General features: G+C 51.5%; 1 protein-coding gene and 1 pseudogene across 5 annotated transcripts in view; both read right to left on the bottom strand.

Moving 5' to 3' along the window:
- Positions 1 to 1987, bottom strand: part of LOC109280626 (zinc finger protein OZF-like) — an 18281-nt pseudogene extending 16294 nt beyond the window's left edge.
- The window catches only part of LOC106738333 (zinc finger protein 345), a 21349-nt gene extending 6854 nt beyond the window's left edge, over positions 1 to 14495 (bottom strand). For 2 of the 5 annotated variants that reach the window (XM_019477410.2, XM_019477411.2), the window contains exon 1: positions 1741 to 1825. Coding sequence is in view for 1 of the 5 variants with exons in the window: in XM_059714867.1 (XP_059570850.1) it covers positions 5407 to 5415; positions 9515 to 11079; positions 11684 to 11753 (1644 nt within the window). In the remaining 4 variants the exon portion in view is untranslated. Of the gene's footprint in view, positions 1 to 1740; positions 1826 to 5406; positions 5416 to 9514; positions 11080 to 11683; positions 11763 to 13686 lie in introns of those variants that run through there. The other 3 variants (XM_019477413.2, XM_019477412.2, XM_059714867.1) reach the window with 2 other exon arrangements.

Below are 14495 nucleotides of genomic sequence, written 5' to 3'. Positions count from 1 at the left end.
GGGTAATAGGGCAAGTTGCAAGATGGGTCCCAAGACCCTCTTCCAGAAGGGTCATCTTCCCACTGAAATTTTCCCTAATTAGATGATCCCTACTCATAGGGAAGTCCTACAACCCTGAAACCCACACTGATTTATAGGGCAGCAGGGGCAGTTTTTAGAGAGGTCACATGCCACCCCGGTCCCTCATCACCATGACTTCTACTGACCCTGGTAAAAATACCACCATAGGGGCAAGTTCTAGGTACCAGTGGGTACAGCTCTGTTGACAGGGGGAAAAATGAGGAGGTCCTAAGAAGGTGGGATAGGGGACACATGGAGCCCCTTCTCTGACTGGCAGAGCCACTCTTTCAAACACCTCTCAGAAGCGAAGACATCACAGAAGTGATCATTCTTGTCTTTCTATGTAACCATAATCTCAGCTCAACTGTGTCTTCTTCCCAACAGAGATTAGTGAAGCAGTTCCCCAAATCTGCCTCTGATGGCTTGTCCCACCAGGTGAACGTGTTGACAGCTGGAACAGTTTATCAACCAGGCAGACAGAGGAGGAGACCAGTCATGAGGGTGGGGAATGGGGAAGTTCACAGAGCCCTAAGCACGTGGGACACACACAGAGACACAGATATAGGGAAGAGAACAGCAGAAACAGGGGGGGCTCAGCCGGTGACACAATGGAAACATGGGGGGTGGCACAGAGGATGCCAAGAGCCCCTGGTGCAGCCCGTGAGATAACCCAAAAAAGCCATGACTTGTGCTTCCAGCTCACATCGTTCTAAACTCTAAGCTGTACATTTAGGACAAGACTTCTATATAGTTTGACACATGCGCCCTCATATGGACAGTACTAGTCTACTACAGAAGAGTGGCTTTTTGCAGTTTGTTTCATTAGGAAGGGCTTAAACAAAGCACCGCATGTACCAGAATCCATGTGGCCACACTGGAGTTCACTGAGAGAACTACGCTCGCTCGGACAACTGGTAAAACTTCCTACTGCAGACAAGCTCTAAGGTGCTGGGGAGAAGGAAACAGAATGATGGTTGAGAAAGGTAGAGCTCCCTGGTGGACTGAAAGAAATGGCAGAAGTTTGGAAAACAAAGAAATCAGCCAGTCTTGAAGCCACCTGGCAACACAGTAGGTACTTGGGATGTCGGGGGAAGAAAAAGAGCAATGATTTTTTCCATTAAAACTGCAATTTGCACAGGCACAATAAAAATAAATGGGGAGGAAGGTGACCCACTCCATGCCTGGCCAGACCCCTTCCCTGGTGAAAATCACCTTGGATCTTGTGTACCAGGTAAAGAGCAGAGAGAGGAAAAGCCAAGCCCTGCCCCTGCACAGCTGGGGGAAGAAGCCACCCTCAGGCATAGTACAGAGCAACTCCTTCAAAGGTTTTCCATAGTTGTGGAAGCTGGGAGTGTTCAAATGCTCCAGCAGGTTGAGTTATACAGGGAGGAGCCTTGCATCCGGACAAGAAATATTTCTCTGTCCCCAGGTCTGACTCCTGCTGCTGCGTGCTGTCTCTCTCCCCTCCCTACTGGCAGGGACACACTGTTCCTAGTGCCTTGTGTGCTGCTAGCTGCATGGGAGCCTGCCAGTGCTACCAGGAGCCAGAGCCCCTGTGTGCCCGCAAGGGCAGCAGCTCTGGGACTCGCAGCCCCTGCGGAGCAGCAATGGGTACAGAGGGGCCATGTGTGCAGAGCCCCTGTGCTGCCCAGCCCAGCGCCCGAGGTCTCTCCCCATTACCTGGAGTCTCCAGCTCAGCAGCTGCTGTTGGCAGAGCCGGGGGCTGGGTCCAGCCACCGGAGAAAGGCTCCCTCCTGGGCTGGGCACCAAGGGGCTGCAGCGCAGGTCTCTCCCCAGCACTGGGGGCGCAGCTGCTGCACAGCCAGGCTCTGGGGTCACAATGGAGGAGGCAGCAGTGTCTGACCCAGGAAGGCCAACCCCCAATATCCCGAGCAGAGAGAGCAAGAGCAGCTTCCTCTGCCTTAGCAACAGCCAGGACCCCCTGGTGACGGTGGATGAGCTGACAGTACATGCAGCTTGGGCAGGCTCTGTGATGCAGACACTTCACAGAGATATCCCAGGGCACCTGGGCAAGCTGCTCTTTCTGCACTGCGGAGGGTGAGGCTCTGCAACAGTTCCCTGGCTGGTAGGAGACTCCAGGGGATGGGGACAGCCAGGAGGGAAAGCACTGAGGGGTTGCATCTACACGTGCACTTTAATGCGCATAGCTTATTTTAATGCACATTAAAGCATCATATCAAAGGGCATTTATACACATAGCTTTTTGTGCTGTGACGCACTAAAGCTCCTGCGTGTCAGAGCAGACTTGATTAATCTGCTCCGCATGTGAGTTGATACGCCCAGCGCTGTATCACATACATTTGTATAAATGGAAAAATGCACGTCTGCGCTGGGAAAATGGCAGTGGTATGCTTTTGAATTAAAGCACCTTTGATGTGTTTTAGTTCAAAAGCACACCATCGCCATTTTCTCAGCGCTGACATACGTTTAGCCATTTATACAAATGCATGTAACACAGAACCAGGCACTTTCAAAAGAGCCTGGCGCTGCATCGCACACACGTCTGAGGATGCCCTATAGCGATGCTTTTTAATGCACACTAAAATAGGCTAAAGTGTATTAAATGTCACTTAAAAGCAACACTCTCCATATGCCTGAAGAAGGGTGTTTGTGCCCGAAAGCTTGCAAAAAACAATTTTTCCAACTATTTAGTTGGTCTTATAAAATATATCACGTTTACCCAAAGAACTTGTCTGCTTAAAAAATGTTCACTTTAGTTAATGCACATTAAGCCAGGTTAATGTGCATTTTCCTAGTACCTCACAACGGAGGGTATTTATACACTTGCTCCAGGAGTGGGGGTAAGGGGCATTTTAATTAGAGTGGCTCCAAGAGCCTGTCTAATTAAAGTGCCCGGAGTGTCTCATGTATCAACATCCCTGTGTTTCAAAATGACAGTAGGGACGCTTTATCTAAAGCTTGTCGAATGAGCATTGGATAAAGTACCCCTACCACCATTTTGAAGCCCAGGGAAAAATCCTGTGCATCAGAGCAGACTTGATTAATTGTGTTTGCTCCACACATGAGCTCACGCGCATGGTGCTGCATTGCTTGCAGTTGTATAAGTGGCATAATGCACTTCAGCACAGAGAAAATGGCGGCAATGCACTTTTGAACTAAAACACCTTATATGTGTTTTAGTTCAAAAGTGGATCACTGCCATTTTCTGTGCACTGACACGCATTTAGCCGCTTATACAGCTACAAGCGACACAGTGTTGGGTGCTTTTCAAAGTGCCAGGCGCTGCAGTGCTTACATGTGTAAAAATGCTGAGAGGTACTAGATTTAATGCACATTTACTAAAGCGCATTTTAATGCACATGTAGACATGCCCAGGATGGTCAGGAGAGGGACTCTGCACACATGGTTTCTTTGAACCCATCTCTGCTCCCTGAGAGTCCCAGAGCAGCTGCTTTGGTTTCAGGAAAGGAAAAGCTGTGGTAATGAACACATGCAATTTTCCCACTCTCCTGTTCCCTGCATCTCAGTCTGACTCTTTGCTGAAGCCTGGACCTGAATTCTGTCTTTTCCAGAAACCTGCAGGACTGAACCAGGCACAACCCTGCTGAGTAGGTGTCAGTAGTTCCCACATCTTAATAACGATCATCTAGGGTGGGACACAGAGAGCAATATTGGTACAAACCTCCTCTGATGGCGCTGCCCTTCTGCACAATAATCCACGGTGAAGAAATAACCTTTTCCCTCTTCTCTCCAGTTATCAATTCTGGCTGTTGTATCAGAGCTGGACTTCCCAGCCCCGCTTTGGCCAAGTAATCTCAGCCACGCTTTGGGCCCACCCCATCTACTCCCACTCTACCCTCCCTCTGGGTATAGCTGATGTACTGGCAGCTGAGGAGACCTGGGCTGTATATCTTGGAGTGCGCTGCTCAAACATCACAGAAGACCAGTGTCAAGGTGCACTTTCCAATGGAGGCTGTTTCAAGTGGATATAATAGATTTCATAGTTTCATAGTTGGTAGGGTTGGAAGGGACCTGAGCAGATCATCGAGTCCAACCCCCTGCCATGGGCAGGAAAGAGTACAGGGGGCAAACGACCATGGCAAAGTTTTCATCCAGCCTCCTCTTAAAGACCCCCAGGGTAGGAGCCAGCACCACTTCTCTTGGAAGTTGGTTCCAGATCCTGGCCGCCCTGACAGTGAAGTAGCGCCTCCTGATGTCTAGTCTGAATCTACCCTCTGCCAGCTTCTGACCCCCTGAATCTACCCTCTGCCAGGTCGAATGAGACCCATTCACCACCACTCTCTGGGTGCGGCCCTCCAGCCAACTAGTGACCCATTTGATTGTGTAGGTGTCGACGCCACAGTCTCCTAGTTTTTTAATGAGAATGGGGAGAGAGAGACAGTGTCGAAGGCCTTCCTAAAGTCCAGAAAGACTACATCCACCACAACACCTGCATCCAGGGATTTGGTGACCTGGTCATAGAAGGCCACCAGGTTGGTCTGACAGGACCTGCCTCGAATGAGCCCATGTTGGTTGCCCCTAAGCATAATCTCCCCTGCTGGCCCCTCACGGACATGCGCCAGGATAACTCTCTCAAAAAGCTTACCCAGGACCGAGGTAAGACTCACAGGCCTATAGCTTCCTGGGTCCTCCTTCCTCCCTTTTTTGAAAATGGGAACCACATTGGCCCTTTTCCAGTCCTCTGGCACCACACCAGAACACCACGAGTGCTCGTAAAGCCGTGCCAGGGGTCCCGCAATGACCTCTGCTAATTCCCCCAGCACTATGGGGTGGAGATCGTCAGGACCTCCTGATTTAAACACATCCAGTCCCTCCAGAAGTTCCCTGACTAGGTCCTCACTGACCCTAGGCCTGGGTGCACCTCCCCCGGGGCCTACGGGAGTCCCGGTGGGGGTGGTGACTCAGTCCCTGCTCAGAAAAATGGAGGCAAAGAAATCGTTAAATAGGTTAGCTTTACTGTCTGGTGCAACAACCAGATTTCCTAGCATGTCCTGCAGAGGCCCCACGCTACCCAGTACCTTCTTTTTACCCCCTATATATTTAAAAAAGGATTTCTTGTTGTCCTTGATCCAGGTCACTAGTCCCAGTCCCATCTCCGCCTTGGCCTTCCTGACCGCCCCCCTGCAGCCCCGAGCACCCGAGGTGTAGTCCTCCCTGGGGATGGCCCCTCCCCTCCATTGGGTGTACACCTCCCTTTTAGCTAGGAGACGTTCCCGTATGCTTTTGGTGAGCCATGGGGGCTTTTGCGCCCTCTTGCCTCCTTTGATACGTGTTGGGATTACCTCCCTTTGGGCTTGGAGGATCGTCTCCTTAAGGAACGACCACTCTTCTTGGACACCCGACTCCTCTCCCCTCCGGGACCTCAGTTTCTCCCCGACTATTCTCCTCACTCCATTGAAGTCCACCCTCCTGAAGTCCAGGGCTGCTGCCTTGCTGCAGGCCTTTGCCACCTTGCGCAGGATGGTGAATTACAGCAGGCGATGATCCAGTAAGCCCCCAGTAAGTTTGCAAGTGGGAAATTCAACTGCACTTTCTGGTCTAGGTGCAGACAATGACTCACCACATAGCGAGGAAGCGGTGTGGCAGGAGGTTTGGGGCTCCTGCCACTTTTAAGAGCAGGCAAGCTACAGCTGGAACAGCCTGTAGGTGTGGCCAGAGCTGACCGGAGGTGCGCTGGGCTTAAGCAGGATATAAACCCAGGCCCAGGTGAAGCCAGCAGTAACATCTTGGTGGCTGCTGGGGGAACATTGTGGGAGCAAGAGGGCTGCAGCAGGGGAGACTGTGGTCAACCCTCAGGACAAGGGTAGACTTGAATGGCATTGTGTAGCAGAGAGTGCACCCTTGTCCAATGCACTGTGAGCAGGAAGCCTTACAAGTTTTATAATTAGCTTCCCACTGGCCAGCTTCCAGTGGTTGGATCTTGGCTACATGCTTACTTTATGGAAATGAGGAGCTCCTCCCTTGCTTGTTCCTGTGGCCTTTGGTTAAAGGCAAGTGAGATTTGGGGGCATCCAAACCCCAATCCTCTGGGCTTGGGCCTGCACATAGGATGCCTGCCAGTGTATTTGGGAGCATCTGAAGCCCCAGGTCAAAATGTCTAGGGGAGGATACTTGCCAGTTGTAGCACCACATATGGTGCTTAACCGATTGACTGTTGCTCAGTCAAAAGGTTTGGGAACTGATTAGGCTAGCTTGACCTGGAGCACAGAAAAATTTCCAAAAAAAAAAAAAAGAGGGCTGCAGCTCAGGAATGCCAGCACTGAGAGCACAGCTTGAAGCAGTCTGGAGGTTTGGGGATGAACTATGGGGAGGCAGAGGTTCCTAGGGACCCAGGGAGGGGTCCAGAGCCCAGAGAAAGGGGCTGAGTGTGTGGGACCCAGGGAGGGGTCCAGAGCCCAGAGAAAGGGGCTGAGTGTGTGGGACCCAGGGAGGGGTCCAGAGCCCAGAGAAAGGGGCTGAGTGTGTAGGACGCAGGGAGGGGTCCAGAGCCCGGAGAAAGGGGCTGAGTGTGTGGGACGCAGGGAGGGGTCCAGAGCCCGGAGAAAGGGACTGAGTGTGTGGGACGCAGGGAGGGGTCCAGAGCCCGGAGAAAGGGACTGAGTGTGTGGGACGCAGGGAGGGGTCCAGAGCCCGGAGAAAGGGGCTGAGTGTGTGGGACGCAGGGAGGGGTCCAGAGCCCAGAGAAAGGGGCTGAGTGTGTGGGACGCAGGGAGGGGTCCAGAGCCCGGAGAAAGGGGCTGAGTGTGTGGGACGCAGGGAGGGGTCCAGAGCCCGGAGAAAGGGACTGAGTGTGTGGGACGCAGGGAGGGGTCCAGAGCCCGGAGAAAGGGACTGAGTGTGTGGGACGCAGGGAGGGGTCCAGAGCCCGGAGAAAGGGGCTGAGTGTGTGGGACGCAGGGAGGGGTCCAGAGCCCGGAGAAAGGGGCTGAGTGTGTGGGACCCAGGGAGGGGTCTGGAGCCCAGAGAGAGGCTGAGTATGTTGAGGGGCCCAGAATGGGACTGAAGGTATTGAGGGGCCCAGAAATGGGCCGAGTGTGGAATGAACAGCTGAGGTGATTACACCTGTGAGGCACGGGGTGTGGTGTAGGAGTGGTATGGAGCCACTCGATAAGCCCTTAAGACAGAGACCATAGACACATGATGATCATGTGAGAGACCAGATTGGGATGCCCTGGGGAAGCCTCTTTCATGAAAAAACAATTACAACAAGGCATGACAGGAAAGAGAAGCGGGCCTGCCCGAAGAGAGTTAAGGCTGTAGGGACTCCACGGCCACCCCTGGAGAGCGACCCTGCCACACACAAGGCTCTCTATTTTGCTTTTCAAACCCTTTTCTCTATTACAGTAGTTTAACAAAGCATCATGGTGCATCTCTGGGACTGTCCTGGTGCAGCCAGCAGCCCCCAGGCTTTATGTTGTGCACTCATTACCGCAGACCTCACTAAATGCCCTGTGGTGCTTCATGCCTTTCCAGAATGCAGGGAGTGGCTGAACTTGCATTTCATTGAGGTTGTTGGTTGTAGACATGCTGGTCCAAGAATATAGGCAGGAAAGGTTCTTTGGGTAGATGTGATATGTTTTATTAGACCAACTAAATAGTTGGAAAAAATGTTCTTTTCATTGAGGTGGAAGAGGGAACCAGGAGACAGCAGTCAGAAAGGATCTTGTCTGTCAGCGGGAGGACAGCAAGGGGGATGGGACAGGAGCCCCAGAGACACTAACTGACATTCAGGAAGAGTGCAGGTAGCACTGGCTCTGCAGCCCAGGAGGATCTAGAGGCATGAAGAAGATTCTGCTCTCCTCACTGGGCTATTCTCTGATGACCCCACAGGGACAAGGCACAACTGAAGACAGTCTCTCTGAGAGATGAGAACTGATCATGCATCTCAAAAGGTGCCAGCCAGCTTTGTACTGTAGTGGATAGGCCTGGGATGGCGCACCTTCCAAAAATGACAAGGGGGGTTTCTGGAGGAAGCTGTTATCTAAAAAATGGATATCACTCAGTCACAGCACATTTCCAGCAGCATCTTTCCCATTTAAAGTATTTTGTTTTTGAGGAAAGGGGAGGAGGACTGAAAACTGAACCCTACTTTCGTAAATGATGGACCCACACAACCAAAAGGAAAAGGAAAACATTAGATGCTGGAGAGCAATTTACACTTAGCACGTTGACTTAGCACATTTAACACTATCTGCTGTGCTCTGCCTCTATCCAAAGTACAAGATAGTGGGGACATAAAGGTAAATAAAGCCTATCAGCTCAAAATGTTGGAGGAATCATTTGTATGAAAGTAATTGGATCAAGTTAATACAAACACAATCTATGATTAGTAACAGTTAAAGCAGTATCAGGACAGTGCCCACTGACCCCAAGCCTTAAAACGTGGCAATCAAAAGAAGAAAATTCCTGTACACCTTGCCACCTTCCTGCTGCAACTTCACAAATGATGAGATCCAACACTCCATAAACCTTTTCCTACCACCAGAAGGGAATACCCACATGCCATGTCATGCCTCACAGGTCCTAATGCAGAACTGGAAAGATACAATGGGACTTTTCACATCGTCTGTTCAGTACATCACCCTCCTTCACAGTCCAGGCCTGTGGGAAGTTAACTGGGAACAGTGCTGAGGTTTGTCTACCAGAACAAGGTGGAAGGAAGAGGGGAGGCAGATCTCTGTTAGGCATAGAAGACTCCTGGACTTCAGGGCAGATGTTCTCACCCCACTCTTCTTCCTCCTTCCTCAGTTCCAGCTTGACCAGTCCCTGCCTGTAAGTTCTTTTTCCCAAAGTATCAGGCTGTGGCCTTGAATCTAGGGCCTCAGCCTGGCCAATACAGCCACTCGCCCAGGCCAGCCACCCTATGACTGACCTGAATCTTCCAGAACAGCCTAACCCTCTGTCCATTCCCTGGCAACAGAGTGGCCGGTCAGGGTGAGGTGACCCTCCACATGCCGCTGCACAGGAGCGGCAAGTGCCCTCTCTCCTGGTTCTTGACATGGCTCGCTCTCTGTCTGATCTCCTAACTTCCTGACTTACCTTATACCTAGAACTGACTTTTGGATTGACCTCCTAGCTTCCTGACCCAACTTGTCCCTGGATTGTGCACACACCTCCTGGCCCTGGTCAGTACCTTGATCCCCAAGTGGCCCCAGACCTGGTCACCAATGACCCAGCATGACACAGGGCTTGTGACCCTCCTGCTACAACCCAGAGTACAAATATTCAAGTCCCTTGGCTAGTCCAGGCCCTACTGCCATGTATCATGACTCCCTAATCTCTAAATACCCCGTGGCCATTCAACAGCTAGCCTCAGTTCCCAGAATCCACAGGGGATGAAATGGAGCAGCATCGGGAAAGGGAAAGGAAACCCGTTTGAGCCTAGCTATCCCGTATGGATTCTCTGATGCCTAATGAGATGCGAGCTCTGGCGGAAGCGTTTCCCACAGACGGGGCAGGCATAGGGCTTCTCGCCCGTGTGGATTCTTTGGTGTGTGACGAGCAGAGAGTTGGACTGGAAGCTCTTCCCACATTCAGGGCACTTATAGGGCCTCTCTTCTGTATGGACCCGCTGGTGTCTTACAAGGGCAGAGTTCATACAGAAGCGCTCCCCACAGTCGGGGCATTTATAAGGTCGGTCTTCTGTGTGCGTTCTCCGGTGTCTCCTCAGGGTTGAGCTGTCGTTGTACCTCTTGCCGCAGTCAGGGCATTTAAAAGGTCTCTCGCCCGTGTGGATTCTCTGATGTTTCATGAGAGCTGAGCTGTGGCTGAAGCTTTTCTCACACTCGGGACATTTATAGGGTTTCTCCCCTGTGTGCATGGTCTTGTGTTTTATAAGTGCTGACTTCACAGTGAAGGTTTTCCCGCAGACCAGGCATTTATAACGTCCCTCTCCCGTGTGGGTTCCCTGCGGTGTAACCATTACTGGCCTCTGTTTCTCTCCTGTATGGATCCGTTTGTGTTTAATAAGGCCTGAGCTGTCAGTGTAACTTTCCCCACAGACCAGGCACTTATAGGGTCTCTCTCCAGTGTGGCTTCTCTGGTGTCGGGTGAGGTGTGAGCTCAGGCGAAAGCTCTTCCCGCAGTCCAGGCAGTGGTAGGGTTTCTCCCCCGTGTGGATTCTCTGATGTGCAATGAGATCTGAACTCACAATGAAGCTTTTCCCACAGTCAGGGCATTTATAGGGCTTCTCTCCTGTGTGGATTCTTTGATGCACTATGAGGGTCGATCGCCGGTTAAAGGTTTTCCCACAGTCTGTACATTTAAAGGGTCTCTCTCCCGTGTGGATTCTCTGGTGCACAATGAGATCCCGGCTCACGCTGAAGTGTTTCCCACAGTCGGGGCATTTAAAGGGGTTATCTGCACTGTGTGTTGCCTCATGGGCAAGAAGGTAGGAGCTCACTCGGAAGCTCTTCCCACACACCAGGCATTCATAGGGCTTCTCTCCCGTGTGGATTTTCCGGTGCGTGCTTAGCGTGGAGCTGAGGCGGAAGTTTTTCCCACAGTCGTGGCATTTGTAGGGTTTTTCCCCTGTATGGATTCTCTTATGTTTAATCAGGGTAGACCTGACACGAAAGCTCTTCCCACAGTCGGGGCACTTGTAGGGTTTCTCTCCAGTGTGAATTCTCTGGTGTGTGATCAGGAAGGATCTCCTGTTGAAAATTTTCCCGCACTCCATGCATTTATAGGGCTTATCTCCAGCATGCAGTCTCTGATGTACGCGGAGGTCTGAGCTCTCACTGAAGCTTTGCCCACACTCAGGGCACTTATGGGGTTCTTCCCCTGCCTGGATTCTCTGATTCTCTTTGATACCCTTAGCTTTGCCAGGGGAAGTGGTTTTGCTCTTTGGCTTTTCTATGGTAAGGCTTTTCTGCCCTTCTGGCTTGGATCGATTCTCACAGGCCCCCACTTGCTCTAGGCTCTGGGGATCATCCCTCTCAAATCTCTCCAGTAATGGAGCATGTAGTTCTGCTTCCTGCAGACAATTCTCCTTTTCACTCACCACACAGTCAGCTGCTGGTAGAAAGGGGAGAATAGGAAGATCAGAGTCATTCCCTGAAACTGGATCTAACCACAGAGCAGTAGGGCTGCACAGTTCACATAGACAGAACCTTAAGAAAGGGAAATGGCAGAAAAAGATAGTATAATATGAAGTAAGGACCAGTCTGTCAGAGCAGGGAGACCTGTCCTTCTTCCACAAATCATCTGAATATTCAGAAAAGGAATAGCAAGGAGACAGAGGGAGAGAGGAAGGGTTTTTATGAGTGTACTAGGGTGGGAAGGGGTGTAGGTTGTAGCCGTGTGGATCTAAGGACATAGGCAGACAAAGTTCTTCGGGTAAATCTGATATCTTTTATTAGACCAACTCAAATAGTTCTATTAGACCAACTATTTGAGTTGGTCTAATAAAAGATATTGGATTTACCCGAAGAACCTTATCTTTCAGAGTGGGAAGGAAGCCATGACTGGCACCTGCCCTGACGGTATGACCTCCCACTGGAACAGCTCTGACCTGATCGATATGGGGCAGAAGTGAAGAACTCCCCTGAGGCTTGGCAGATATGACAGCCTCTCCCTTCACTCTCCCTTGGTTTTCATACAAGTTTAATAGATTCCTCACCTGTGCAAGCATCCCCCTTGTACTTCTTTTCCTCTGCATCCAAGGCATCCACTTCCTCCTCCTGCTCCATGGGAGAGATCTGCAGTGGAAATAGCCACAACTTACAGAAACACCTGACTTGCTGAAAACTGGATGGAGATATACGCTCCCTTGCACCTGCTTCCAATGTTTGCTGAAGTTTTATCGTGAAACAGGAAAGCTGTGCTGGTAAAGGAAGAATTAAAAGCAGGGATTTTGCTTTTCTATGATGGGAAATGCTCTCTGCAGTCAGAGGCTGATGCCTGCTTAGGCTGTTGCAGTAGCAAGGCTCAGTCAGCACACTTGGCCAGCTCAGAGGCAGTGGAGCCCAGCAGAGAAAGCACAAGTCAGGCCCTCATCAGACCAGTGCTACATTCCCAGCTCTGTCACTACTTGGAAGAACCAGGGACCCATCATTATTCTGAGAAGAGGGTATGATACTGCTTATCCCCAGGACAAACACCATAAAGATGCTGTAACAGGGTCTGAGCCCCAGGGTAAGACGTGGCACCCCCTATGGACTCTCTGATTCTGACTTCTCGGGGTACTACCCTGCATCCTCACCTGCCATGTCTGACATGATGGAGATTTGGGAGGCTGCCCTTAATCCACTGGAGTGGCATCCTCAGGTGCTTCCCTCCTTCCGCCTCAGTTCATTGCTCTGAGTTTGTTTGCCCCCTTGTTCTCAGTCTCTGAGAGCCTACTATCAGTTTCTGGGGAGTCTTTGGGTCTGCTTCCCTGACCACCCTCTCCCAGGTCTGCACTCTTTCACAGGGCTTTATTCAGGCCACTATTGAATTCTTTCCATATCACCACCAGCGCTAATCATGGCCTCCAGCCTTCCCCAAAGCCGTGCACATGCCTCTCAGGTCTTTCTCTAACTCCATTTACCAAGCTCGCTCAACAAACATAAGAAAAAAACCACTTAGCATTTCTAGAGAGCTCCTTCCTCTCCAGGGATCAGTGCCAGGCTCCCTGTATAGCCCTGGAGCTCTGTGGATACCCCCAGCCTGGCTCTAGCCTTTCTGATCACCGGGCCACCTTAACTGGGTACAGGGGTTGCTAACTGCCTCATCTCATCAGCCCTCTAGCAGTCAGCTGCTTGCAGTTAGCAGGCTGGCTCTGCTTTCAGCCTAAGGCACTATAGCAGGGGTCAGCAATGTTTTTGGGCAGAGTGCCAAAATACCTTCAACCTCGACTTGTAAGATGTTGGCGTGCCAGGGGTGGACAGCGGGGGAGCTGTGAGGGGCCCAGTCCTTGTTGTGGCAGCGCAGCCCCAGCCCCTTCCCCACCATCTGCCCTGAGGTGCACATGCCAAGCAAAATGCCTGTACATGCCACGCTCTGGCACCTGTACTAGGGGTTGCCTACCCCTGCTCTTAGTGCTTTACCTCTGCTGCCTGCCTGCCAAGTAACAAGGGGAGGGGATGCTGTTACAGGTGTTTCTGTCTGGCAAATGAAAACATTTAAAAAGTCTCAAAGGAGACACCTTATGAATTTTCCCTGGCATTGTCCACAAAGGCAACCCTAAGGGCTGGGACCAGGGTGGGCTTTTCCCTTCTCTGCTTCTCATCTTGGTCACAGGACAATGGCTTTATCCAAGGAGGCCCAGGCAGGGCTGGATGTCAGTCAACTCTGTCTGCACTGACTGCTCCTATTGCTTCTTCCAGCCTATCTCTCTGTCTTCCCCTTTCCCCTCCTCCTTGTCTAGGACACCTGGTATCTCCTCATTCCCAAGAGCATTTTCTTTCCCATGGCTTAGCTCCTAGGTGTGAAAGCCTGTGTGCCAGTGAGGGCAGCAGCTTTGGGACTCTCAGCCCCCTTGGGGAGCGGTGATGGATGCAGAGGGGATGTGTGTGCAGGGTCCCTGCAGCGATGGAGGCAGAGGGGATGTCGTCCCTGCAGTGATAGATGCAGAGGGGTTGTGTGTGCAGAGCCCCTGTGCTGCCCATCCCCAGCGCTTTCCCCGAGGTCTCTCTCCATTACCTGGGGCTGGTTCCAGCCACTGGAGAAAGTCCCCCCCCACTTGGCTGGGCACAAAGGGGCTTTAATGAAGGTCTCTCCTGGCCCAAACCCTGCTGAGGGAAAAGCAGCTGTTCAGTCCAGAAATCACAATGGAGGAGGCAGCAGCAGCAGCCTGTGACCCAGGAAGCTAAACTCCCAATATCCTGAGAAGAGAGTAATAGCAGCCTCCTCTTCCTCAGCTACAAGCAGAGCCCTCTGGCGACAGGAATCAATGAGACAAGTCAAGCTAGACGCCCAGCTGTTTCACAGCTGCCTAGCAACACTGCTGCAGGCATCAGAGGCTCTGATTCTTGCTGAGAGCAAGTGAAGCTGCTCTTTTTTCTCTGTGTGTGGCTGAGAGTGGATTGGGGGCAGAGCAGGCTTTCATACTGCTGCTTTTAGTTGAGATCTGGGATCCCAGGGTAAACCCAGGGCTCCAAGTGATGGAGAAGGACAGGAGGAAAAACACTAGGCATAGGCAGGATGTGGCCCCTCCTCTTTAGCTAAGATCAAGTGAGACTGGGGTATCCAGACCCAAAGGCCTCCAGGCCTTGGGCTTGCATATATGATGCCTGCCTGAATTTGGGGAGTATGCAAACCCCAGACTGATGGGTCTGGGATGGGGGATACTTGCCTTGCGGTAGAGCCACACAAACTTCACAATTGAGCTCTGCACAGTCGAATTTTGGAACTTGACCCTTGGGCTTTGCACAGTTGCATTTGGAACTGATTTGGCTTTGAACAAGTTAAAAAAAGGAGTTGCTCTTTTCTGTACAAACAGGTTTTGCAAT

The sequence above is a fragment of the Alligator mississippiensis genome, chromosome 11 (assembly GCF_030867095.1).
Source record: "Alligator mississippiensis isolate rAllMis1 chromosome 11, rAllMis1, whole genome shotgun sequence".
Taxonomy (NCBI): domain Eukaryota; kingdom Metazoa; phylum Chordata; order Crocodylia; family Alligatoridae; genus Alligator; species Alligator mississippiensis.
Note: the sequence above shows the minus strand (reverse complement) of the source record. Positions and strands in the feature narration are given on the sequence as shown.